General features: G+C 43.9%; 2 protein-coding genes and 1 long non-coding RNA gene across 4 annotated transcripts; 1 reads left to right on the forward strand and 2 right to left on the reverse strand.

The window, feature by feature from the left end:
* Window positions 1-391: 391 nt before the first annotated feature.
* On the forward strand, window positions 392-25,337 carry LOC6528492. Its single transcript, XM_002089502.4, has 4 exons — window positions 392-1,297; window positions 10,912-11,387; window positions 15,553-17,557; window positions 24,692-25,337. The coding sequence occupies exons 2-4, from the start codon at window positions 10,918-10,920 to the stop codon at window positions 24,893-24,895; spliced, it is 2,679 nt and encodes an 892-aa protein (XP_002089538.1). The 5' UTR covers window positions 392-1,297; window positions 10,912-10,917; the 3' UTR covers window positions 24,896-25,337.
* Window positions 17,896-21,451, reverse strand: LOC120320726. Its single transcript, XR_005560257.2, has 2 exons — window positions 19,799-21,451; window positions 17,896-19,556 (listed from the first exon to the last, which is right to left on the reverse strand). It is a non-coding gene; the product is annotated as an uncharacterized LOC120320726 (long non-coding RNA).
* LOC6528493 lies at window positions 25,329-26,890 on the reverse strand. 2 transcript variants are annotated; one of them, XM_002089503.4, is made up of 3 exons: window positions 26,343-26,890; window positions 25,734-25,860; window positions 25,329-25,515 (listed from the first exon to the last, which is right to left on the reverse strand). In XM_002089503.4, the coding sequence occupies exons 1-3, from the start codon at window positions 26,759-26,761 to the stop codon at window positions 25,501-25,503; spliced, it is 561 nt and encodes a 186-aa protein (XP_002089539.1). In that variant the 5' UTR covers window positions 26,762-26,890; the 3' UTR covers window positions 25,329-25,500. The 2 variants fall into 2 exon arrangements, with proteins under 2 accessions (XP_002089539.1, XP_015054343.1); XM_015198857.3 differs by having other exon boundaries at window positions 25,329-25,860; window positions 26,343-26,888.
* Between the last annotated feature and the right edge of the window lie 406 nt (window positions 26,891-27,296).

A 27,296-nucleotide genomic window follows, 5' to 3' on the forward strand; every position in this document is an offset into this window, starting at 1 on the left:
AATGCAGTTCTTGAGGAATGCGGACACTTTCAATGTGAATGAAAATATTGAGCAATAAGATTCCATTTATATTTTTATTTATTAAAAGATAGTTTTTTAAAATATGAAACAAAGCTAAATATTGCAAATACTTTTGGTTCTATGTAAGCTGTGTTCTTTGAACTTAAATCCCTACCAAATCACGAGAGATTGCTCTCTCTATAAAGTTGGATATTGACGATTATAGCTATATACCTATTTAAATCCATCAGCCCAAAAGTATGCCAGCCAATTGATCTGCCCGAATACCGTTTGTCGTAATCGAGGCAATAACCGCATGTGCCGCCCAACAAAAACAAGAAGCAACCGACTGACCGAGTCTGGCAGACTCAACTCTTCGCCTTGTCTTCGCAGCGCTCAGTTTCTTTCAGCCAGTCGTTCGCGTCGGTTGTCTGTTGTTGGTTGTCCGTTGTACGTTGTACGTTGTCCGTTGTCGGTTGTTGGTTGCTGCGCGTTCGGTGTTGCGTGTTGTCGGCGGGTCGTTGTCGCAGGTTGCCGTAGGTTGCCGCGGCGATTCTTCCGCCCTGCACGCAGCCTCCGCGCGACACTCGAACTGAAGAGAGGCAGACACGCGAACTGTGGGCTGTAAATCGAAATAAGAAAACACAGCAGTCTTTTGCTATTCTGACACAATTTCGCGGCGAAGCTCAAAGAAGAGTGCAGAAACCGCAAGAGCAGTGAGCGCAAAACAGCGAGAAACGTGTGTGTGAAACATAAATGTGCATTCGACAACAATAGCGGAGAAAAGTGAGGAAAGAAACAAAAGCGAAGAGGTGCCGAAGAGGCAGAAATTGGAAATAAACAAAAAGAAATTGCATAAGTCGGATTTTGGCGTGCGCTTTGCGCATCTTCTTCTGGCTAGCTGCTGCAATATTTGAGTGGCTTCTGCTGTTTATCCCGCGAGAAAAACAAAAACAAAAAAAAAAAACACTTAACAACTAAACAACTAAAAAAAGCGAGTTAAAACCGAGAGACTTTTTACAACATTTTAATCAACTCCGCTGGGCCAACTTCGCTTGACCATTTGACTTTTTTCGAACAAGTTTGCAGTCAAGTTTGTGGGGCTCACTGTGTGCGTTTTCGGCAACTAAAGCCCATTAATGCAATTGTTGCCATCCAATTTCTATATTTCTACGTACGTGTGCGCGCCTTTTCGCCGTTAAAGTCAAACATTTATGCAACTCGGCCGAAAGCAGCAGCAGCAGCAGCAACATCTGGCCAAGGGACGTACTCCATCCGCAATTGAAGTCTATGTGAGGTGAGGCAATTAACATAAACCAATTACGGCTAATTACAATTAAACAAATTAGTCGCCGCAAATCGTGCTCGAATCGCCGCTGGTTCTGCCATTAAAGTGATATGGCATTTGCATAAATTAGATAAGGATTAACAGCAAATAGAACCAAAACCCATGAGGGCTAAAAAACGGATGTGGCATTTTTCCTTTTTTACGAGTGTATTGTCCTGGCCTTTAATGACCTCGTATAAACACAGAGCAACAAAATAAAATTAGGAACAAAGTGTACGTAATTGCTGCAACGAAATACCCTGAATTTGGCACAAAATGCATCCACAAAATATTAGGGGGGTCAAACAATTAATGGATTATGTCTTACGTTTTTAACATTACAAATTAAATTTATCCACCTAATTAGCTAAAAAAAAATTCCTATCGTATGGTTTTAAATGATATAATCACATAATGATATTCTCGAAAGTGAGAAGAACTTAATACTATATTATTCAAAAATTTTAATTTAACCAATGAATGGTGCAAAATTAAGGCAAATCACTAACTAACTAACTAAGATTTATTAAATGAGCCTTATGGAAAAAACAAAGTTTTTACACGGTTTTAGGTACGCTTTACTTTCTCGTGCGCCAAACCATTTAAAATTGTGCATATTCCACATCCAGTTGAAGGGTATGTTGTAATCAGCCCTCAAATCTCTTTGCACTCTTAATTGCAAAGTATTTGGCTCAGCAAACACTTAATTTCAGCAATTTCAATGCCAAATAAATTGAAATTGCGGTGCATTTATTTACAAATTACATTTACATACTTCAGTGTTAATTAAATTTCCCAATTTTCCAACTGCACTCCGCCAACCAGCCACCAGAATACTGAAAGTGGCCCGCTGATGATTTAATTTGGCCGCAGCCTTAAATTGGTTTTTTGGTTGGGTTTTTGGCTAATCGTAAATAGAAATTCCTGTCACAGCCAATGAATGTCTTTTGGTCTGCGCTGTGTCCAAAAAAAGGCAGGTGGATGAGATTCATTAGCTCCGTAGGCCAATAAATATCCACAGTCATCCTTATCCTTATCGGGTAAATGTATTAGACAAGTCGATCTTGTAGTTCGAACTAGAGTTCTTTTCCCAGTGCGACTCCCACTAAGATGTGTGCATTAATTGCTTGACTGGGCATCGTCGAAAGGGGCATCATAACGAGTTTGATTCACCAAATTTAGAGATGCCAAACCAGTTGAATGGCTGGAAACACAGAAACTCAGATAAAACACATATAAAATCATCGTCATGCAAAAAAACCCCAAACACCCAAAACAAACGCCTCAAACGAAGCTGGAATTAGATAATATTTAATGTGATGGGCGCCCCTCCTCGTTTACATTAATATTTGTTCGAATGTGCGGTGAGTATGGGCATGTCGGCAATCCAAAGATGCAATGGAAATACATACAGCAATACATTTCAATTATCACCCGGTGTTTGCAGTGAAAACTGCTAAGTGGTGTTTAAGTGTCCATCGTCCATCCGAAAACGATAATTAATCATATTACACATACGCCCATTGCGCCACAGATGCGCATCTCCCACAATTATGATGTCTATTAATAGAGAAGAAAAACCAAACCAAATGGATTACAACAATTGTGGGTGTTGCTCGGGGCTCAGCCTTAACTCAGCTTTGGCTCAGCTTAATGAGGCAACCAACTTAAAATATGAATGAATGAATGCGGTCATTGACAAACACACTATGAACACACACCGAGGCGGGGGCATTTTCAATAAATGTAATATTTAAAACCAAGAGCACACATTTGCACAGTAGGCAAATAAATATTCCAATTTCATTATGTGGTTTGGGCTGTTCATTGCAAGTCGAGACCCAGGCTGACCACAATTACTAATTGCGGTTTTCTAAACTGTTCATGGCCAAAAAGATACCCAAGCTTATGAGGCTAAAGTTCACATACGCATTTCTGAAGAGATTGAAGAATATTTATAATTGAATTACAGCATTATGAAGTTGCAGTGAGATTTCCTTTGCAAATCGATTATACTTTCCCACACTACGCCCACACAAACTCACCTGATATACATACATACATAGGTGCTACAAGCAACTATAGGTTTTCAGAAACAACTTAATATGTCAAATCAACAAAGCACGTCAAGTGGATTATTTAACAGTTTGTGGAACTATGGAATTCGCTCAGCTCCGGCAAGTGAAAGGTTCGTCGAACCGGAATTAGCTGCGGCCAGATTCGGGCATTATTCAGGCGAATTTGGCTGCGAAGGCGATAAACCAGTCAAGACTGATAAGCTCGTGCATAGAACATGGCCAGAAACACGTTTGGATCGGACGACAGACAGCCTAAAATAAGTATTAAGCTAATATTTAAAAATAAACAACGCCAAATAATAACCCAGTCCATCCATACTCCAAGCGAATGATACGGATCGAGCGAATATATCGGCATTATCTGGTGATAACGAACCCGACTCGCTGACAAACAATCGCGTTTATAGCTTGTGTGATCCATTTATTAGAACGTCCCTGCGACAAGAGGCTGTGGGATATCGAGATCTGATCCGAGCAAAGCAGATCGAAGTTGATATACAATTTATTGACCACCGCTGGACACTTATTTTCGGTCTTGTTGGGCTGTTTTGTTCCGAGCGTGTCAACTAATTAAGCAAAAATAACGCTGAAACTCAATTGGAAACAAGTTCCAGCCAGCAAACACTCGTCGTGCTATCCACATCCATTAGCATTCGGATAATCGGGTTTGGGATCGCTTTTGCGATCTGGAGACATTAAAATCGAATTAATAATTCGCATCGAACATAAAAACAAAACGCATTGAGCTGGCGCATTAAATGGTAATTTTTCAAGATCAGGGTATCCGGTGACATCGATACATCAGCTTTCAATTGATTTAAATGGTCTTAATTGTTTGCCATTTGGCTCACAGCCACATCTCACACAATGGCCAGTGACCAGTGGCCACCACGGCAGACTTGAACCCGAAACCCACTATTACGATTATGAGGCTAATTTCCATCATAATGGATCTCGGCCTGGCCAAGTGCCATAAACCCGTTTCCACACACACACACATTAGCATAGAGACACACACACAGCTTCGAAATAGCGAGGCATTCGGTGCAAGTGCATTCAAGCCTTCGAAACAAATGCCACCTAATTGGCGGCCAGGCCCCAAATTGATTGGGTTACTGGTTGCGGGCCTCTGGGTTTTCCCTCTGTCGCTTACGGCCAATTAATTGGCCATTTCTCGCTGGCCCAAATACACGGACATCCGGCCCCTTTGACTGCCTGCCTTGCTCAACTTGCAACTTTCAAGTTCAGAGCGCGGTCAATAAATCGCACTTGTTGCACTTGCTGCGCCGCACTTGTTGCTGCTGTTGCTGATGCTCTTGCTGCTGCGGCGATTTAATTATGACAGCTCTTTATTGGGTTAACAAAAACCAAATGTCAAATGCTGACTTGGCCACTGCTATTGACCTTGACTCGGCTGCTGTGCTTTGTTCAACTTCAAAAAGATTATTCACATGAGTGTATTCAAATGGAGCAGGCAGCCCATCGTGGATTTCGTTATTTTTGCGGGCATTGGGCGAGTTCAAATTGATTTTAGGAGTATTCCGAACCACTCATAATCTGAAAAATGGCACAGTTACATATGTTTGTTGTGCTTTGGGGTAATTAAATACAATTGGGCGAGGATCATTCCTTTAGCCGTTCTTTACCATTCTTAAAATAGTATACATCACACGCTGTCATGACCCAACCAGAAAACCGTATAATAGGTAATTAAATAATATCTATATAGTACTGGGAAAGTTTTAAGAAGGCTTGCAAAGTCGTGCAACAATAATCACACATCTCGTCAAATTGATTCTGTGTTCGAAAGTTATTGTTTGCCAAGGTAGGTTTCATAATGCAGAAGGGTTCCTTTGAGAGTAGGAAAGCCTTGAGCCCACTAACATTGGTATCTGGCATGATGATAAACCTTTTGGCTGGCTTGCTAGTGGGTTCTATTCGCCATGTTTGCGCAGTTGTCGGTGCTCAACAGGCCAAAAGCCACCCACTCCCACGCGTACTCCCAGTGACGCAGTGCGTCAAGTGGCACATGGCAACCTACAATCTACAAGCTGCAACAAGCCGCAAAGCCGGTTCATCTCGCAGTTCGCAGGGCAAGCCCGAGTATTTAAGCCCCTGAACATCCTTTTCAATGACACTTGGACGCCCGGGAAAAATGTAAGAGGCAAAAACTAGTTTAACATCCACAAACGCAAAACGCCATCGCACTATATGATGCAGCTGCCTTCCTAACATTTTTTCAAATTTCATTTTAGTGCCAGGCTGGCAGCTTGTGTGTTTATTTGGATTAAGCTGCAAATGATTTTTATGGGGGCAAGGACCATGGAAAGAGACTTATGAACAACTTGTGTCTATATGCCTTTGCTCTCATATTTGGCTGGTTTTTTTCTTTAACTTTTCGCCTTTAATTAAAGTCGGAACATTAATTTGATGCAGCTTGAAGAGTGCCGTAATTATTAAAAGGTTAGTTTCTCATTTAGGTTAGTTAGTTCTCCCGGTCAAATTCTTGCCAGTGCTGCTTTCAGGACAACTTATTGGCTTTGCTTTGAATAATAAAATAAATTTAAATGCTGGTAATATTTACAAAGCCTCTTAGGTTTTAATTAGTTTTTAAGCTTTCCATATTGCAGGTCATAAATTTAAGATTCTTCGAACGCCTTTCAAACGTCTAGTTGCTATATTTCCTCTCCTTTGGCTTAATAACATTCTTGTATTTTCCACTTTTTTAATTAAAGTCAGTGAACATTTTTTGGCCCGAGAGCGAAAGTTGGGAAATGAGAAAAGCTGGAAAAATAAACTTCAAACACCGGCAACAAAAACAAGATTGCCTGCAACTCGGCTTTGAATAAACAGAAAGGAAAAGCAAATGGCAAACGGCAAGTGCAATGAAAAATACCCGAAAGGGGGTGCTGGGAGTTGCTGGGTGGGTGAGTCAAGTGATTGCCGCTTGACTGATCCGGTCGGCGGGATAAGCTCCAGTGGAGGGCAGGGGAAGCTCCGTGGAGCAGCTGTTGGCTGCGCGTCGAGTTCCTCTTGATGTGCATGCATAATTGGCGGCCGTCCATCGCACGTTTGTTTATAAACAAAATATTATATGTGTGTGCCTGTAGCTCTCGTTTTTTTTTGTTATGTTCAATGTCTATTCCATTCTATTTCGGGCCGGAGCTTCTGCTCTTCGACCGAATTTTTTTTAGAGCGTCGTTGATGGCCAGTGCGACCAGGCAAGGTTAATATGAAACCAGCGTTCTCCTACAAGCAACGCAATCGAGTGGCTGAAAAACTGCCTGGTTATTACAGCACACTGAAAAAAATAATCAAACCAAAATTCCGCAGTTCATCTGGGACTTCAACTGACTTTAAAAAGTACCTACTAATGAACGTGCATTAAAAACTCATGGAATATTTGCCACAGCTATAGAAATCAATGAAAATACTTTAAGTGAACTGAACTGCTTTTAAAATGAAAATATTTCTTGCTGTGCTTTCATTGACAAGAAGATTTCGTTGAGTATCCGATGATGAACGGAACTACGCCAAGTATCTGAAGCCCCAAGGGCAAGGTTCGACTTTGCATAAATTTACGGCCCTCGGCATTATCTATTGTCAACACGGCGGCCACCGTTCTAATGGAGACCGGTTCCAGTTCGAGTTCCAGTTCGATCCGAGACTGCACACAATCGCACGGAAATTCGCCCGGGCAAGTGGCTGTGGGCCATTTACATAATCTTTGGCCAGCACCACGAGTCCCACTGCCACTCGCGATTTATTGGCCAAAAGACCAGCCGGCCCACTCCCATGGCTTGCACTTAATTATGCTCGTTAAATTTTATAACTTATTTACTATGAGCCGGGAGTTGGCGGCGGTTATCCAATTTATGCGCGTTGATTTGATGGCTCACACTTGGATAAATCTCAATTTAATATTAGCGCTCTAGCAGACAAGGGATTCTTCGGATGAATTTAACAATCAATCATCACGAGTAGTTTTGTAAGAGATTTTTAATAATGAATTCGATTGTTAGGTCAGCTAAATATATGAATACTTTATCACAAGAAGAAGTCCACTTCAACAACTAGATAGCAAGAAAAATCTGCAAGACTTGTTTTAAAAATTGTTTGAACGTTTGCTCACCTGAATAAGAAAACATCCTATGAAAACACCATACATTTTAATTTTTTTTAACTCTTTTAAAAGTTTCTTTATAAAAACTCAAATCACCATGGCAATAGTTCTCCCCTTAGCTCTTGGCCAGCTTTCACAAAGCCTCGATCCGAGGCAAAGACCCTAATTAGATGGCTTCCAAGAGCGGGAAAAAGGCAGACTTGTACAGGAGGCTAATGCGTGTGCAATTAGCATTAACCCAGTGCGTTTTTTATCACACTGAAACGCAATTATGGGTTCAGTTCAGCGGCCAGTGCAGCGCATTAATTGCCACCGACTCGCCGCAATCATCATTGCAAAATGTCTCTTTGAGTCCAACTAATTAGAGGTTTTGCGCCAGTTGGCGGCTCCAGCCTCAATGACGAACGGCGACAGTTGACGGGGAAACCACCAGTGGGTGGGTGGTTGAGGAGGTGGTGGTGCGGTGGTGCGGTGGACCGGCGGAGTGGGTGGTGCAACGAACCGTGAACGTTCAGAAGTGGTAAACAGCATTGGACATAATGAGTAGGAGGGCGTAAAGTGTTAAAAACAATATAACTAAGGGCTTAAAGCACCCTAAAAGTCAAACGTACGTCTTGCTTAATTCATGTTATGTGCCGAGTGGCTTTGATTTCATTTCCCTTTCAAAACAATTTTGAATGTTTAGTACCAGATCTATTAGCTTCATGTTTTCTTCTCAATTATTTAATTATTCTATCTAAAAAGTAGATAATAATATAGTAAATTCTGTTCAGTTTTGAGTGTACACTAAGAGAAACACTAATTTTTGCCAAATTTAGTAGTTTAAATTTTAGTAGCTTTAAAGGGAATTAGTTCTTTCTGCATGTTTCATCTTTGCATGCAGATAAACCTGATAAGCAATTTGGTTATCTCATTTTAGACTTCATTTTTTTTCGTTTGTGCAAATGCAGTTTGATGTTGCCGCATGGCATATAAAGGTGTTGCCAGCTGATGTTGCGATGTTGTGCCCCGTAGGGTAGTGTAAACTATCAACAAAAAAGCTATTTTGCAATGCGGCTGGAAAACAATGCAGATTTTGTGTTGCGGTTTTACATCGGCAACATTTGCGGAGATTTCTTTGCGGATTGGCTTGACTCGCTTGGGCAATCCGGGTTTGTCGCTTAAGTCTTTTGTTTAGCCCGTCGCGTTGATAAATTCATGGCAAATAAGTCAAGGCGGAGGCATCGCTTGGCAACGCAATCGATTTAGTCGATTCCGATGCCATTCCGTTTTTAGACTGGTACTCGGACGTGCTGGGGCAATTGACTCATTAAAATATCAAAAGCCACCGCAGGCATTCTGATTGAAGAGCAAACTATAAATAAAACCCTCACGTCCCCATGCCCACTATTTATATTCGCATTTCCATAACTCAAGTGGCGGTCACTTCAGCAGTCGATTTTTTGGCCAGCAAATAGAAGAAGAACCCGTCGAAGTTCAATTATATCTCCAACCGACACTTTTGTTTTTCGGCCAAAGTTGTGCAACATTTGCATTCGACTAGCTGCGAATATGCCCAGACCCAGTGAATGGAATGGAGGCCCAGCTCGTCCAATTTGACGGACTGCTCCAGTTTGATGGGTTTGTCGCCATGATTTGTGGAGGCAACGGAAATCAGCTCAGCGTTTGAAGTTGCCAACTGCCGTTTAAGTTTTTCCCTCGGAGTTGTTTATTTGCAGTCAGTGCTTTGGAAGACGACAAAAGTTACTTTGAGTTGTCACTTGGGCAATAGAACTAGAAAAACTCAGTGCTCGCACGTTTGTCACTGTACGTTTGTCTTGACCATGGCACACAAATGCATGTGGCATGTCATCAGCAACTGCAGCGGTGTGTTATAAAGCATATGGTAACACGATCGGCGATTAATCCACCACCATTATTATCTCCGCGATTATGGCGTTTGCTGGCACAAAAATCCGTCAATCGCGGCGTCTCATCAGCCCCTTTAAGTGCTGACGGCCAAGTCAACCGCAGAGTTACCGAGAAACCCATCAGATTCAATAGCACTGGTCTCCCAAATCACAGTGATTACGCTTCTCAAAGAATTTGACTGAGTTAAAAGTGTGTGCATAGATGAAAACAGATGAAAATCACTACAGGTCGTTACCTAAGACTTAAATCACATAAATGAGCAATAACTTATAGTTGCAAGTGAAAAACAACCAACACGCATTAATTAAGCGATCAAATAATACAATAACAAAACATAAAAAAGTATTTGCGCAAATTAAAAAAAAAAGGAGTAGTCAGTAACTTCCTAATAAGCTTGTATCTTTAAAGCTACTTCAACAAAAGTCCCTCGGTTTCGACAGAGGGGCAGTTATGTAAAGTCCGATTTTGCATGCCTACACTTTGCCAATCAGATGCATAGGAAAATGGGCCATTAGCCGGAATGGCATTTCGAATTTGCACCCACCCAGCCATTCCCATCGTCAATGGGGCAGCTTGCTTAGGTGGGCAATAATTTCGGCTTTCGGCGGGTGGCTGGTATCAGTTAAAGCTTTCTGCGGGGTCTGCAATCTGCGCGGCTACAAAACTGCTGATTACCGCACCAGCGACTAAAACCGAAACCGCAGAAACTGCAGTCTGGACAGCTCTTTGTCGATAACGCGGAACCTATTGCACGACGATGAGCCCACTGGCCACTTTTGGCCGCGATGATGAAGCTGTCAGCACGGCGCAGTTATCTATCGATCACAGACATAACTGCCTATGGAACGCCTTCCCGCAAATGCATTTGGGTGCATCATCGGTTTAAGGGGTGTGCTGTGCACTATCGGCGTGCATTTAGACACGTTACCATAAATTATGACTGGGGGAGGCAACACGCGTTGCACAAAAATTATGCAATTGCGCAAAACCCTTTTTGGCTAATTAATGCAAAGTCATGAGCGAGGCAAAAACGCTTGCATCACCGAAACGCGACTGCAATGTGGCCACCAAGTGCATTCTTTGCGAGCGCCAAACCAGTGCCACTTCCACTAACAGCTCCACTTGGAGCTCTACTTGGAGCTCTACTTGCAGCTCCAGTTGGCCAAAGCGGATGCATTGGAGATGCCGCTGGCAAAGAGCCGTAACGCCGAAGCGTAAAATTGTGCAAGCTCCCACTCGTGCTGATAATAACCCCCCTTTAAGACAGCCACGATAATGTTTCCAAGTTCGCTGCATTTAGAATTTATGTAGCTTTGCTTTAAAACTGCTGAATCTTTAAATTTGTAGTGAAATTGTTTTCATGAAAACGTATAATATGATGAATCCTTTAGCTTTAAAGTAATTGCTACAATTATTCAAATATAAACCGAAAGACAAATAAAAATACAAAATATATTTCCTGCATTTTACAGACGACTATGCCTATTTGCAAGAGTTCACCGGGCACGGCCAGTAAGAAAACAGCCACGGATATATCCGCCGACCACGTGACGGAAGCGGCCCAGGTGAAGCGGACGCGGGAGCAGGCCTACTTCAACTCCTACGACTTCGATGCAATCGAGGTGCTGCCCTACGAGGAGGAGGGCGACGAGGCGGGACCCACAAGCCGCAGCAGGAGCAGAAGCCAAAGCCGGAGCTCAAGCAGCCGGAGCAGAAGCAGCAGCACCAGGAGCTACTCCGCTGCCAAGGATCCTGGTGCCGGCAACAAGTTCGCCTATCTGCAGCGCCTGGGTGCCTTTTTTGCTCGCAACGGCGGTGGAGCAGGCGAATCGGGATCGGGAGAAGCCGCTGGTATAGTTGCTACAAGTGGGGGAGGTGCATCAAACGCGGCGACCAAGGGCAGCAGCGACAATTTTCTACTGCCACGAGCCATGCTCAAATATCAAAGGTGAGGATACAGGACTAAGTAAATAAAATAAATATTTAAAGAATATTTAAAACAGAAATAAGCAACTGCAAGTGAGGATTTTAAATTACGTTCTCCATATTAGCGTAATTATAGTCATTACTCTTAGAGTTAAAAGGTATATTGATTCTTGATCAGCATCAATAGCGGAGTCGATCTGGGCATGTCCGTATGTCCGTCCGCTTGTCCGTCTGTCTTTCTGTCTGTATGAACGTCGATATCTCAGGAACTATGAAGTGAGACTAAGCATGCAGATTCCAGATACGCCCACAAACCGCCCAAAACTGCCATGCCCACAGTTTCTATAAATACATTTTAGACGATGCTTCGGACATTCTAAAATCGTTAGGAATATTACCCAAGTGGTAAGTGGTATTTCTAGTCATGCACAATGTGCCCAAATTAAAAACTGGTGCATTGACCCTCGGCGCTCCGGCAGCGACCTTGACTTCAGTGTAGGGGTGGGAGGAGGTGGAGAAAACCCCAGACCCAGAAAAGGCACGACCGTTGAAGATCGTAAACCCTATGCGCTGGTAATGCAATTACGGACGCAACACTTCACGGTTCCAGCCACTTGAGCAGCCATCATAAGCCAGCATCAGCCAGCGATATTTTGTAATTATGTTGTTGCTAGCCAATTAGCGCGGCATTAAGCCGGATAGCAATCAGCGCCGGAGTGTTGCACTAAATGGAGCTTATGATTGCCAGAACCATCTTCTGAGATTCGATGGGGGCAACCTTTCGTGCGGCAGCAGCTATGTAAATCATGTCTGCAGCGGCGGCGAAGTTCAAGTTGCCGCTGCAGTTGCTGCTGCATCGAACAATGCGGTTTTTGGCGCCTGTCGTCAGCCTTCACCTCTTTTTCTCTTCGTACGCTTGCGCATGAGTGTAGATATATATGTAAGTGCACATATCTCGTTGCCTTTGGAGAAGCTTGGCAAACACTTGACGGCGGTCATCGCTGCAGCAGCAACATCAGCCACAGCAACAACAGCAGCAGCAACTGCAGACAGCTGCAACAATTACGTTTATTAATTGAAATTAAAGAAGCCACCAACAACAGCAGCAGCGGCAGCAGCAGCTCATGATCTCCGAATAGCCGAAGGTCAGAAGCTGAGAGCCCGTTTTGGTTTGAAATATTTATCAAAAATACAAAATAAATACTCGAATACACATGTGCATATACAGATGGATATATGAGTATGCATATGCATTAAGTCGTGCCGCGTATTGACAGCAATTTCAATTAATTTGCGGATAGTTTCGGTTTGCAACTCGTTTCAGCTATTTTGGTCATTGCATGGGGCAAAATATGGAAATCAGGCATTGACACGATAGCCATGATAAGATAATCCGGCAGATACGCTGTCAAAATAGCAAACGATTCGCAGCGGATCAAGGAAAGAGCCGAGTTTCCCATCAAGGTCACAGTCTACCCATCCACGCCCTTTAACGAACCCAAATCGATTTGCGATTGGAACTATATACAAACATACATATTCGTTTATTTTGGCGTTAACTGCTCACGCATGCTAACTAAAACTCAAAGGGGGAGGGGACTTCGCACAGTAGCTCTTCCAAGGCGACCTTGGCCAAGTGCGATTCCATTGTCCCATTAGCCCCCATCAATGCAGTTAGACGGTGCGGCGATCAATTGTTGATACTCGTCGCTAATTTGTATTCAATCTTTGAGACCGCCTAGGCCATAGTTATATCTCTGGCTTATGCCAAGGTCGGCGTTTAGCCAGTCCAACCGACCAAAGCCAGCACATCCATCTCGAGCGCTAAGCATGTGCGAAATAATCGCCGCTATAATCGCTGCAATAAAAACGCGTTGGCCCATTGATTGATTTGCAATTGATAGATCGCGGCTTAGATGCCCAACTTCCAGTCGCCCGTAATTTGTCTTGGCAAGCAGTCAACAGAAATTAGCGGCCACACGATGGTGTTTGCTAACGGTCCATAATCGTCCGCTTGTCCTCTAATCCGCATGTCCGCGAGTTCCCTTGTCCGCCAAATCAGCTTGTCCGCTTGTCCGCCGATCTGCAAGTCCAGCAGTGCTCGCCAGTGTTCCGTGCATGCAAACGAGGCTGAACATTTTAATTAACACAGTTCGAACAAACAAAATAAACATATGCCCATGCCCCGAGATTGCAAAATATTTCATGAGCCAAAAAGGTAACCTTGCCGCTTCTGTTGGTGCGATATCCATGCATCGCTGGCCGCGCTGCCAAAAGAGATATAACAACACCTCGCCAATCAACTGGCCCAAACTTATCAATTTTTGGGTGCGTAACGCTCCGACTTGCCGTACAAGAACCGTCCAAAGAGCTGCTGCCACAGTATCTGGTAGCAAGAGCCGCTATTACGCAATTCCCAGCACTCATTCCGCTTGGCCAAAAGCCAGCGTTGACCTAGTGCCAATCGCCGAGTGCATATAGAACCGAATCTCGGACTTGTTACCGATCGTAAGTGAGTTATTAAAGCAGTGCCACTGGCGCCAGGCGGTCAAAAATGCAAATCCGCCGCAGAGAAAATGCAAATGCCGTGCGATTAGAATTTCGAATAATTCTACTTGCGTGAAGGAGCCATCAATCAGTGCAGCTTTGGCAAAATAGATCCCTTAGGGGACCAGTCGATGTTGTTGACTTTTCGAGTCTTTTGGCCATAGCAAATAATATACATTGTCTTTGATTTGTAATCTGAAAACCAGATTAATAGAAAACTGTTCGAAAGACAACGAATGGCTAACTCGAAAGCCTTACACAATTTTTGATAGCGTAAAACTTGCTCAAGTGATTGATGATACGATTAAGAGCGAAGGGGGAACGTAAAGTTAATTCATTCAATAAGAGATAAGGATCCGAATAAATAATGTCTTTTGCAGTTACGACTAATCGGAAAGTCATACAAAAAACATGGTAAAAGAGGACAAATTAGTAAGATTTATATATCAGTTGAAAACAGTATATCAGAAGCAACAAACACATATGCCTTAAAATATATTTATAACTAAGTATATAAACTTATAACTAAGACACAGATATTGCAGGACTTTGATTAAAAGTAACTTGACTTTAAAAGACTTGGCTCCACAGCGATTCGCAAAAAGTGATCCCGTAAATTTCCCCAAAAGCTGTCGGTAGCCATCTGTAAAGAGTGCGGCGAAGTTTAGTGCCCTCCACAGTGGGATGCTTCCGTTCCATTCAATTAAGTTTCCATTTCATTTCGCTGCACTTAGCAGGCCACCGCTCACCATCCTGTGCCCTCCAAGTCATCAGGCACCGCCGGATTTCATGGTTCGCCAAAAAGTTGGCCCAAACTTACCCACACACGCTGGCAGAGTGAAGCAGAAACTCGGCCAAAAGCGACTCAAAGCAGTAGACTTCACTTGCATAGCCAACTTCACAGTTAGGCAGTGAAATAAAACCGAAAAGCAGACAAAAATCAAACAAACCGAAAGCTAACCGAATTGCAACAGTAAGTGAAGCCGAAAGCCTGTTTAGAACGAGTTTATTTGAATTGAAATCGAATTTATATGTGGATGCTGAATTTCTAAAACACGCTTTCAAACCCTTGTTTGTTCATATAGTACAAGCAGAGCAAGAACCAAATATGATTAACGAGTAAGTATCTTCTGAATATCCGGGAGATGTTCTGTGGAAAGTCCCAAACTGATTCTCCTACGATATTTGCATGTCAGCTGGTGGAGTAGAAATGGAAAATGTAAACAAAACCACTAACCTAGTTAACCAGTTTTCGCTTTCGACTGTGAAGTTTTTAATAGCTTACACCATGGGATAGAAAGAAACTACACTGTTTTCTGTCGCTTAAAAATATTTCACAGCAAGTGATTCAAGCAAATTTAATTAGCTAAATTGAATTATTTTCTTGTTGGAATGTTGCAAAGATGTATGAAATTGTAAGATTAGCAAGCTGCAATAAGCCTAAGATAGTTGTTGGCAAGAAAAAATAGGGTATTGCCCATGGTACATTGGTCGTTTCCCAGTTGGCGACGTATAAAAAAAACGGCGGCGATTGCGAAAAACCAACAAAAACCGCTTTCCAACGTCAGGTTTCCCTTTCATCCGACTGTTTTTCACAGCTTTTTATGGCTCTTTCTTTCGCTTTCCCGCTCTCATTGCAGCACGGCGACAGCCTCAGTCTCAGCCCCGCCATCGTGCACATCCACATCCACGGCAGCGGCTCCAATGCCTCTGAAGAATGGACTGGCCAATGGAATGGGGAATGCAATTGGTCACGACCAACAGCTGGAGGCGTCCGCCGTCGTGGGGGAGCGCAGCAAGAAGTGCTCAATTGCGTCCAATGTCAGCAGCACGCATTCCACGGATTCAGGACTGCCAGTCGCAGCATCAGCAGCAGCAGCAGCAGCATCAGCGGCCACATCTGCGACTGCAACAACATCTGCTGCAGCAGCTGTTGGTGGTGGTGGTGGTGGCTCACACTATTCGACGGACAAAAGTGGCTCGTCCGGTTATTACAGCTCCAATGTGTGCTCCACTTACTCGCTGGACGAGCACATCTATTGCGAACCGGTCATCGATGTCCAGGAGAAGATCAAGAGTGTGGCCGCCAGGCAGCGGCAGAGACCACCGCTCCAGCTACCAACGAAAGCGGGCGCTCCGCAGGAGGCGCCATCGATAGATCCACTGGAAGACGCGCCTGAAAAGTTGTCCGCAGTGAAGAGTCAGCGCTCGGACATGCAAGATGCAGCTGGAGCTGCCGCATCGAATGGCCATCATCAAACGCAGTCGAAGGCCGAGGCGGCCGAGGGGCAGCATCACTACAGCAAGAAGCTGCGAGTTCTGGAGACGAGCATCGAGAATCTGGACCGCCACCTGAAGACTTTTCCCAGCCTATATGCCCAGGAGCATATAGTGAGCTTCATGCAGCTGGCCGGAGGAAGAAACGAAGGCCCACCACCGCATACTCTGGATATTGGTGAGAAGCTGAGGGCCTACAACCAGTTGCCCACCATCATGGAGCAGCAGCAGCTGCAGCAGCAGCAACAGGAGCAAATGGTGGATGATTCATTGCTGGATATTGACCTGGATGCCTTTCTGTTGGCGCCCAATGCGAGGCAGCGTGGCATCGACAATTCCAGCTTCCTGAACGACGAGCAGCTGGCAGAGAACAACTACAAGTGCGCCAAGTACATCAACTCCTGTCCCGAGGATGCCTACCGCCTGGAGAGCGAAAGGGGTGGAGCTGGGCGGCCTGATGTGGGCGTGGCCGAGGAGACATATGTCAAGCGTTATGAGGATCAGTTGCACTTCCAAAACACTCGTGAGCTGTTGGAGGACGTCCGTGATAAAATCCGCCTCCTATCGCGTGCCACACCCCAGGCTTCGGCCTCGCCCACACCAGCCAGCACCCCGCCCTCCGATGTGCCCAAGGAGCTGGAGGGGATGATCCACACGCTGAAGCACGAACTGGAGTCGTACCTGCAGCGCATGAACCAGCACAGTGAGCTGGAGCTCCGGCAGTTGTGCAGCGGCTTGGGACGCCAGCAGCACGTGGTCCGTCTGCAAAACGCCCTGGAGCGAAGACGCAGTTGCGCCGATCTTCAGCTGAATGCCTACGAGGCAGTACGGGATGGAGTCCTGATCTCCGCCAACGGCCGACCTCTCGGTGTTCGCGAGCAGATCATGACCATTCGCTGCGCCAGCGATCCCAACTTCAAGATGAAGCGCAAGTCCATAGCGGAGATCTTCCCCGCCGCCGAATGCTATGTGGAATCGGAGGTCACCACCACCAGTCTCTCGCGCAGTGCCACGCCCTCGCCCGCTTCCACGCCTCAGTTGGAGCTCGAGGCGCTTCATCCAGGCCTGGCTACGACCACAATCGTTACGCAAATGCAGCGAAATCTCACCTTCCACAAGCCCATCCTCACGGTGTCCAACAGCAATCCTGCAGGTGGACATGTGACGGTCGACGGAGCTGGCGTGGATAAGGCCGAACGGGGACGGGATCGGGATCGGGAGCGGGAAAGCCTCGCCGACTGGCACCGCAAGAAGCCCAGCATCTGGGAGATGTACTACGGCACCAACCGGCTCCATCAGTCACTCCTCGGCAAGCAGCGAGGTGGAGGCGAACTGGTCATCAGCAGTGCCCAACCCACTCTGTCCTATGTGAGTATCGGGGTTACCTGGGAATTGGGATTTAGTGAACGTGGTTTTACAAAGCAATTTGTAATAATTCGAGAAGTGAAGTCCCTTATGTATCCCTTCATCCCTTTAAAAATTACAAAATTACATTCATTTATTGTTGAGCTGAAATGTTATCAAATTGATAATAAAGTCTATTGGAAGGGGTAACAGAATTATTAGTACTCGTTACTCGTAGAGTAACTGGTATCAGATAGTCGGGCTATAGTCGACTATCTCTCTTGTTTTAAATTAACTATACACTTCATTATTTTTCTTCCCCTTAACGAATTAAGAAAGTTCTTAAAATAATATTAAAAAACTTTTTCAATAATAATCAATAAGCAATAATACGTTTTATAGTTTCTCATAAAAATTATACACAATTTTTAGTTCGTCATCTAAAGAGAAAAGTTGATATACATGGAAAAAGAGCTTTAAATTTGCATTGCATTTTAGTGCCCGATTCCATAAATATTTATCTCTCCAATTCAATAAATGAAATTCATCCCACGGATAATTTGGTGGAGGAGTATGCACATTACTTTGGTTGAGATTCATGCAACCGCATAATAATTCCCCAATTCAATTCACCCCGTAACGAGTGAATTGCTTAATGATAATTTAATTCAATTTGCATTTCAATGGAATTCTATGCGAACAAGATCCACTTCCGTTCACCGAATTAATCAAACTGAAACTGAAACTATTACCCAAAGAGAGCAATTAAAGGCTTCTTGAAATTGGTTCAGTATAGGGTAAATGCCTGATGGAAAACCAATTACGCATGTGATTAATCCTTTTAGTTTGAGGATGAGCTTAAATGCTTGATGGACCTTGGATTTGCTCGGATTGTATCAAATAATACATCATCATTAGCAATGCTCGGGTCAAGTGTGTTTCGAAATGATAGCCGTATTTAGATCGACAGCCGCATGCAGAGATAATTATGAGCTGGCCTGGCCAACGAGGCGTATGATTAATGCCCTGGCTAATTGCAGCCAAGCTAGGTTGCAGCCCGAGGTCGGGCAATCGACTAGCCAAACTATCTCAAGTTTGTAAAGCGATTTGCATAGCTTCAGATGTTTTCTGCCCTCAGCTCATTAGCCCGGCCAATTCCTCGTCTAATTCGCATTCTATGCCGCTTCGTGGCACCACAGTTGATCAGCCTCATCCTTGGCCGCAATGCCAGCCGTTTTGGTAGCATCGTGATGCCCGAATGCCAACTCCCGCGCACTTTTAGCCAGAACTCGAGCCACGTCATTCGGAATTCGCATGCCCGTCATCGTTCCCCACGTCAGAGATTGTTATGCGCAAGGCGGTGCCATCGATAGCACCGATATAGTCGCAAATATTTATATCTAAAGAGCAAGTTTCAGAGTCAGGGTCCCTGCTGTGCGGCAGTTTGATTAATGGATCCGCTACTGATGGCTACTGATCCCCTTTCGGCCAAAGATCTCGTTAATTACATCTAATACTGGTAGTACTCCTAACTCAAAAGCTGCCTTGCCTTGCCATCCAACTCAATGGCCCTTCAGGTAATGCCAGATTAAGTCATAATGCTAGTAGTGGGTTCAAATCGAGAGCAACAACATTGAGAATCGAGTAACCATATCAATGAGCCTAGCGTCTAGTCAGAATAATTACTTTGCATGGGTTAATCAAACTTAGACTTCATTGATATCTTTTTTACTGCTGAAAGGGTATTTCACTGCCTGATATCCGCTTGAGAATTGGTTTCTCCTCAGACGGATACTCGAAAAATTCCGTTACCAATTTTGGCTTCCGTTCTACGCCTTCCGTTTTCGGCCAGCCGCTTATGCAATATCCGCAGCCGCAATTCAAGCGATTTGAGTGATTCTGGCCAGCTACTGAACGGCCGAGCTCACGCCCGGCATCCCAATGAGTTTTCACTCTCGGCGAAGGTTTGTTCACCTCTGTGGATCAGATAGCCGATCTATCGCGGGCGATTTGAACTTGAGTGCTGTGGGGTAATCGTGCGAGAGATACGGTTAAGCGACACTGTACCAGTTAACCTTTAAATTCCGTTAAGACGGCGGCAGTGGCAGCCGCATCTCGGCCAACTGGCCATCGATTGTGGCCGCGATAACCGGACAGCCGAAAGCAGCAAGGTGCCAAGTTGCCAAGGCGACAAGAGGGCAGGGCGGCAGGGCGGTTGGCTGCCTTGCAACAAGTGGCAAGAAGTTGCCCTACAACTCAAATGACCTTTAAGGACGTTGGCTGGAATTCCGCGAGCACAGAAGCCTCTGAAGAGCCATCCTGCAGCTGCGGCCTCCTCGAAAGCCCGCTCGAAACTCGTCCCACGGCAATTGGCCGGCAGCAATCGAAACTGAAAACCAAACGGGTTTGCTGTCATGAATGCCAAAACGACAACGAATCGAAACCGAAACCCAAAATGAAAATGAAAATGAAACGAAACGAAACTGAAAACGCAGAGAGATGTAAGGCGATCTGGTCCAAAAGCGGCCAAAAGTTGCACGCGTTTTAGTTGCCACAAAGTGTTGCAATCGCAATCGCCACTGGACAGTGGACAATGTATAGTGGATAGTGGACGGAGGACGGAGAACGGGTGCCACCACTGCCACCCAAACGTTAACTAGGTTATGGCGGATTCCATTTGGGGGGCAGGCCTCAAGAGCAGTCGCTGGTCATGGAGTCGTCAACCTTCTGCGTTTGTCATTTTGTGCATTCAATTGGGGCACATTGGGGTCCATCTATTCTTAGTTCGTTTTCTTAAATTAAATGGTTTTTAAATATGGCAGTTTCTGGTACTATTATTTTTTTCATAGAAAGATTTGAATTTTCCATATGGAGGGCAGATTTAATTTATGGCCAAATAATTTTATTAGGATAAAGTTTAAGCACAGCAATTGGCGAATATAATTAATTAACTATCTCCAGGATTAACTACTTTTATAGCGCCTGACAACATATATTTCAAAATCTAAAACTGTTACAATACAGATTGCTGGACGATCTTTAGTTAAATGAATCTGATAGTTCATTGAACTATTTCTCCCTGTGCAATGGCCGCCATGAACTCCCTCGGAGTGCATACACATGAATATTGGCCGTTGGAGGCCCAGGGGTATTTGGTTCCACTTCCACGGAAGCTGCGGCGCTGCCCGCAATTATGGTATCAAATTTGCAGCTATTGCCCATACGCCGTGTGCGCCGAGGGAAAGGCAGCAACTAATTAGACAGCCACTGCCACCTGGATTTCGCAATTCTGCCACGCCCACCCGGAGGCATAGCCGCCCTCTCCGTCGATGGTGCCTCCACCAGCCAGCCTCCAAAAGCAATTTCCCCACCGCCTGCGGTGCAAAGCGAAGCAGGCGAAAGAAGAAAATTCATTTGCAATTGCATAAATGTTTGCACACTTTTAAATTGAATTAAATCCGCGCCCAGGCCCGCGACTCGTGGACTTATTGCCACACTTGCTGGAGTTAGCATAAGCCCGCTAATTGGCGAAGACAAAATACGGCTTATACGGCTAATGTGTGTAGAAGTGCCCCTTGAAGACATTCACCTGGGATTGGGCCAGACGTCGGGCCAGATCAGTTGTTGACTTCAGCTCACCGCATTTGGATCAGTGATTTGTGTCGCGAACAATGAACAAGTGAACAAGAATGGTACACATCCAGTGAACTTGAACTACTGTCAATCAAATGGGCAGTTATGATGCTTTAAAAATTTAAAGCTAAGTTCAGATATCAGTATGCGAAAGAAGATATCAGTAAAGCGATTCCCGAAAAATGGTACATACCCAATAAACTTGAAACAAAACATTTAAGTAGGGCAAGCACTTGAGTAGATATACACAACAAATATTATTTTAGTTATTTTACTTTTTTTACTCCCAAAAACAGTACAAAACGTAGCAACTAACACAAATTTAAGAAAAGTTGCATTCCAAAAATGATGCAGAATCGATTTTGCATCGTGCTGAGTGTTCAGCAACAAATATGTGGAAATATTCGGGGAAAATACCTGGTCTCTTGTGTATGCAGATAACACGAAGTACAAGATAACCCAAGATATCGAAGCAAACAATCCGAGGTGCATTAAGTGAGATCCATTGCCGCGACGTGAGCAAAGATACGGAATCCCCCATCCGGCGGAGATTACGATGGCCAGCCAGTGGTTCGTGGACGTGTTTAATGTTGTTTTCTCTGCGAGTGACTTTTCAAACCTGATGCACTGGCCAACTTGGCCAACTTCCAGGGGGGAAACGGCACACAGAAGCACCTTCAATGTCAGCGGCGGAAAACGTGTGCCGCAAATTAAAACGCCCAGCCGATCGATGGATTTTCTTTCAGAAATTAGCACACACCCAAAAGCTGAACCCGTATTTGGGGGGCACACGGCGTATGCGATATGTTTGTATGCGATGTGTTTCAAGGTTGGACTGAGCGGGAATTTACAGCCAAGTCGATTTCTCATCGTTTTGCATATCTTTGCCGAATTTATGCTATTTTTTTCTGTATATAATTTATTTATTTATTATTTGTTGCGTGTGCGTGCTGGTGTGCTGATGTGCGGCATCATTTGCAAATTAGCTTAGAGACAGGCGTCTCCCCAGGCGTCAAAATCGGCAAGATATCCATCCCGGCATCTCTGGGCTTGGGGCCCAAGTTTCAATTCATATCCGCCCACGGCGTTTTACACCACAATTGCACTTCATTTGGCTTGGCAAGCCAATAAAACCGTTACACTCCAGCTCCCACAAACTGGGAAAAAGTAATAGTACACTAAAAGAAAATATGTTGTGGAATTACAAAAATATATGTGCACATGTCAGCACACCGCGGGGAATCACATCGGCCCATTAATTAGTCAATCTTGAGTCGTTTTATTGGTGCTAATGAACTTGCTAAGATATAATTATAGTAACGAATCCCATCGAATGGCAGATATTTTAAGATCAAGTTTGCTTCTAATAGGATCCATCATCGTTTAGAAGTTTGATGGAAGTAGGCAGGCAATCGAAAAATAGCCATCTCAATTTGACTATGCATATAAAACCCTACTGTAATTATTTCCATTTCCACTGAAACTGACAAAATCACGTTTTGGGTAAAGGTTAAATATCCAATCAATCATTATGAACGCAGTAGATATTTTTCGCTGTGCACCGCTAGTAGCCAATACACTTGCAAATGCCGGAATGCGGTAATTGCCCCGCAGCCTCCGACTCCATGACTCCGTCATCTTTGGCCGATTACGTCTTGCCTTTTCACAGTACTTTGGCTGATAAACAGCAGCGGTAATCATGAACACACAGATCTATATATATACAGATATTCGTTCATAGTCGCCGACTTTGGACGGCATCACTAACCTCAGACAAGCGAATCATCTGAAAAGGAGAGAAAAGAAGCCGGAAGGCACAAATGTACCGCAAAGCTGAGTTCATTTCAATTTCACATTTCGATTGTGTGTGTCGTACAGTAGACGTTCGCTAAGGTAGACGGTTAATGGGAGGGAAGGGCAAATAGGAATGCAAGATAGGTTAGATATCATATAGAAAAAGTAAACATAAAATGGCTGGCCTTTCATGGTACAATAGAATAAACATAAATACTGTATACTGACTATGTTTAACATTTTTCTAAGAGTGCGTCAAGTTTTTAAGAAAATAGAAATATGTATGTACTTTCTTGCCATATGCGATATACACTGTGTTAGGTGAGCAGAAAAAGAGTTGATCTCAGCGATCGAAAACAATGCAGCTTAAAGCGAACCGCAAAAAGTCGCAATCACAATAAGATGCAAAAATAGGTGTGCACAAATTGTTGCAGGCAAAAGTGTTTGTTCGCCTTGTTCGCCACAGCTCAATTACACACATGCCGAGTGAGTGTGTGTTGAAAGCACTCCAGACACACGCGAAACTTCACTTGAATGCCCTTTTAATAGCCGCATTGCGTATACGCCGCTTTCTCTTGAAATTCGATAGGCGATCCCATCTGTCGTTTGGCACCAGCCCATTTGAGTAAGCAAACATTTTGGCCAGCAGAATTGGCTCCCAGCCCAATTGAAATCGGTATTCAGCGGGGATATTACCTAACTTCCGCCGGAAGTCGCTGCTGAATGCATTTGATCCTTTGCCGATGGGATATAGAAGTTAGTTAGTTATCTTTTGCGCAGCTTGCACCTGCTGGGTGAAATTTCCGAAAGGGTTTCATAACTTGTGACGTGCTCAGCGAGAATCGAAAAATTACAAAAAAAATTAACGAACAAAAAAGATCAGCAAAAACAAAAACTGTTAACGTTTTGTTTCAGGTCTGTATTTTGACTTTTTTCGCTGTTACTGGAAAGATTCAAGGTTGCGTCGCCAAAAGTGAGGCGAGCGGGAAAAAATGAAGATGAGCTCAGGCACAGGCAAAGCAACAAAAGCGAAGAAAACAAAGCTTAGTGGGTCAAAGTGTTGTGCGTTGGTAGCCCTTTTCGTTTAATGTTTTGAGTTTTTAGCACACAGCCACGCCCTGCTCAACCTGCAAATATTGGCAGGCGCGCGACGCTGTTTTTTGGATTGGGCCGTGATTTATGGCCAAACATTTAGTGACCTAAAACGCTGGACGAGACTAGCTCTCAAAAATGGCTCAAAATGGATCGGTGCATCTATGCGCGATTAAAGTGGTCATAATCAATGTCAAGAGAAGATCGTCAGCGGTCGTTGATGGTCAGCGATTTACATAAAAGCGAAGCGCTTATATCATCAAACATTAATTAACTTAATTGCAGACCCAAGTGGCGTTTACAGTGGTACCTCTTCATCTCGAACTGCCTATTTTTGTTAACGAAATCAATAGTAAAGTGCAAATGTGTGTAGAAGTATGAGGTGGTTTTCTCTTTAATTGTTCAAAAACCAAATCGCAAATACAGAAATTCAATTTAACTCAAAATTTCAATTGATATTAAATTAGCAATCACTAGGACCCACAGTACCTAACTAAGCCACATCAAGTTGGAACTTTTATACAGTCTTTCCATCTATTTTTAAGCTACCCTACATTCTTGATAGTAAATTAAAAGGAAAACAATGTAGAAAACAATGCTTTTGAAAAATAACTAAAGATGACATCTTACTTTTCGCAGCCATCCTCGCGACCCGAATCGGACTTCACACTCGACCTGCCGCGGGCGGAGCAGCTGCGTCTAAAAATGGAGAAGGAGAAGAAGTTCCGCCAAAGATGTCGCTTCATCACCACGTTCCTCAGCCTGGTCTTCTTCCTGCTGACTGTGATGGTGGTCAGCCTGGTTCTGACGCGCGGCAAACGGATGTTCGGCAGCATGATTTGATCGATCGCCGATTTCCGATCGCCGAAGAACGCCGATGACTATATAGCCACACTAGTTAGCCCACAAGTCCGACTCTTGGGAGAATGGATCGGCGGAATAATACAAACTACAGTGCCAACCACAAATGTAAAACGTTAGCGAAGCTCAAGTTTAGTGTTAGCGGTAGTCGTAAGCTCCTGTGGCTGTCAAGGCAGGGCAGTGCCGCCACAGCTACAGCCGTAGTCGCAGTATTGTTAATAAATTATTTATGTGATCCTAGTTAATAAGTACTAGTTAGTGCATTTGTTTCCATGCGTACGCGTATACTGCCTGTATCCAGTCTATGTATCCTTTGTCAAAGCTATTTGTAAGCCCATCAATCTGTATTAAGTCTACGTTTGTAACCAATAACAGCTACAGTCCTGTGAATGTGTGAAGAATAAAAAGAAGCGAGTACATGTTATATAACATTTATTAATATGGAACATCGATGCAGAGGCGAGTTGAAAGCATCGGTACTTTTGAGATTTTTAATGCCTTCGGGGCTCCAGCGACGTCTTCGTACATAAAGACATACATATCATCGTAATCGTTATCACAAGTGGTTTTGTTTTCCTTTTGATTCGTTAAACCTGAACCAACTGCGAGTAGGAGAAATGCACAGAACTTAGTTATTAGTGGGCTTAGTCGGCTATTGGCTGACAGCTACAGCCAATACAGCAAATCTACAAAGCATTAAATAGCTACGAAACAAGGCAAGTTCTGCTGAGAAGTGTCTGAAATGGCGGTGCGACCAAACGTATCTGTAGCGTGTGCTTGTTTTGCTATTTCATAATATGCGTATGTTCTGACGATTGACCTCGAATAAGGTGTGGTCCTCTTCGTCACTGTTCACGTCCTCAATGGCCATGGGCAGTGGTGTCAGCTCCTGATTAGCCCGGTCGCCTTGCACGCCGTACTTACGCTCCGCCCGGGAGAGTCGCAGCCTGCAATGGTTTGCAATTTAGTTAGTCTTATCAGCACTAATCGATAGTACAAGGATTTCTAAACATGCAATAACAAACTGTTCGAGTAACGGGTATAAAAATCAGTATATATATATATATAATAAGAATCAATTTTGCATATAATGTACCGATAAGAACACTTAAAACAAACCACATAATCAACATTACGCTTAAATTAAAATAACTTTTTTAAATTTTTGTATTTTCTTTTAATTTTAAGTCTAAAATATCTATACCATTTTATTCTTTGCATCAGTCCGCCAAGAGTATAAGAGTACGCTTATGATGAAAGATCACAGTGCTTTAAAAGTGCCCAAAAAACCTATTCTTTCCTATTTTACTATTCACCATTACATTTCAATATTATAATTGCTTTAGTACGATGCGGAGGATTACATATATCTTATAAATATCTTATTGCATGCAAAGTTACCAATAGTTATTACACGCTATTAACTCACCTATAAACCCTCATTATGAGCAGAAGTATTGCCGTACTTGTAATTCCCACTAGGATGTAGACAACAGCTTGGCCCGGAAAGTCCTCATCGGGTGACATGGGAGACCGTTCCACATGCACATCATCCGCCGAAAGACTTCCGGGGGACTGCGCCACATCCGGTGCCTTGGCATCTGCTGCTGAGGCGGCCGGGACACTTGGAGCAACCGGAGCAGGTTCACCCTTGTCGGCGTCCACCATAAAATTCCCAGCTTGCGGTTTCTTTACGACTGGCTTCTTGGCCTCCTTCTCAACAGCCGGCGCACTCTGCTCCGCAATTGCCACCGTGTTTGGGGGACCCTGAGTGGCTGCGTCACATTGCTGGTGGAACAGTAGCAGCAGCAGTGCTGCAGCCACTAAGCAGAAGCAGCGACAGGACATTTTCTCGAATCCAATAATAAAAATTACTAAATTTAGCCGCTTCTTGGGATAAACAATGACCTTTTAAATTTCTTTGCTGTACTGTTTTTGTTTTGCTTAGCGTCAGAGTTGCCACATACATCAAAGCAAACGAAATAAGAATGAAATGTATGGGTAAGTGTACACGGTCACCTTGGTTTGAGTCCCAGATGAGTTGTTTTGTACCTATATTAGGGTGAACCTGTATTGAACTATACATTCACGACCTAGCTATCTGAAAATGCTTTTGTATGGATTTGCAATTCTCTTGACTGCAAAGACCAAAAAATTACTCCAAAATATTGATTCTTCTCAGGTTTCAGGAACTGTGCCCTTGAAAATGTCATCTATTAGAAGGTGGCTGTGACCAATAATGAATTTGTAAAATTTGAAATAAGAACGAGCATTTTCGATATTTTACCACACGTCATGTAGAGCCTGAGCACTATAAACATCTTATTAATATTTCGGCTTCTTATGGGAGATATTAAATTATATTGCAACTACTATTCGTGTA

The sequence above is a fragment of the Drosophila yakuba genome, chromosome 2L (assembly GCF_016746365.2).
Source record: "Drosophila yakuba strain Tai18E2 chromosome 2L, Prin_Dyak_Tai18E2_2.1, whole genome shotgun sequence".
In the NCBI taxonomy this organism is placed as follows: domain Eukaryota; kingdom Metazoa; phylum Arthropoda; class Insecta; order Diptera; family Drosophilidae; genus Drosophila; species Drosophila yakuba.

Coding starts and splice junctions, on each gene's coding strand:
- LOC6528492 (XM_002089502.4), top strand. CDS start 10,918: ATGCCTATTTGCAAGAGTTCACCGGGCACGGCCAGTAAGAAAACAGCC. Junction 11,388..15,552: donor GCCATGCTCAAATATCAAAG/GTGAGGATACAG, acceptor CTCTCATTGCAG/CACGGCGACAGCCTCAGTCT. Junction 17,558..24,691: donor CCCAACCCACTCTGTCCTAT/GTGAGTATCGGG, acceptor TACTTTTCGCAG/CCATCCTCGCGACCCGAATC.
- LOC6528493 (XM_015198857.3), bottom strand. CDS start 26,761: ATGTCCTGTCGCTGCTTCTGCTTAGTGGCTGCAGCACTGCTGCTGCTA. Junction 25,861..26,342: donor CTCATAATGAGGGTTTATAG/GTGAGTTAATAG, acceptor AAACCATTGCAG/GCTGCGACTCTCCCGGGCGG.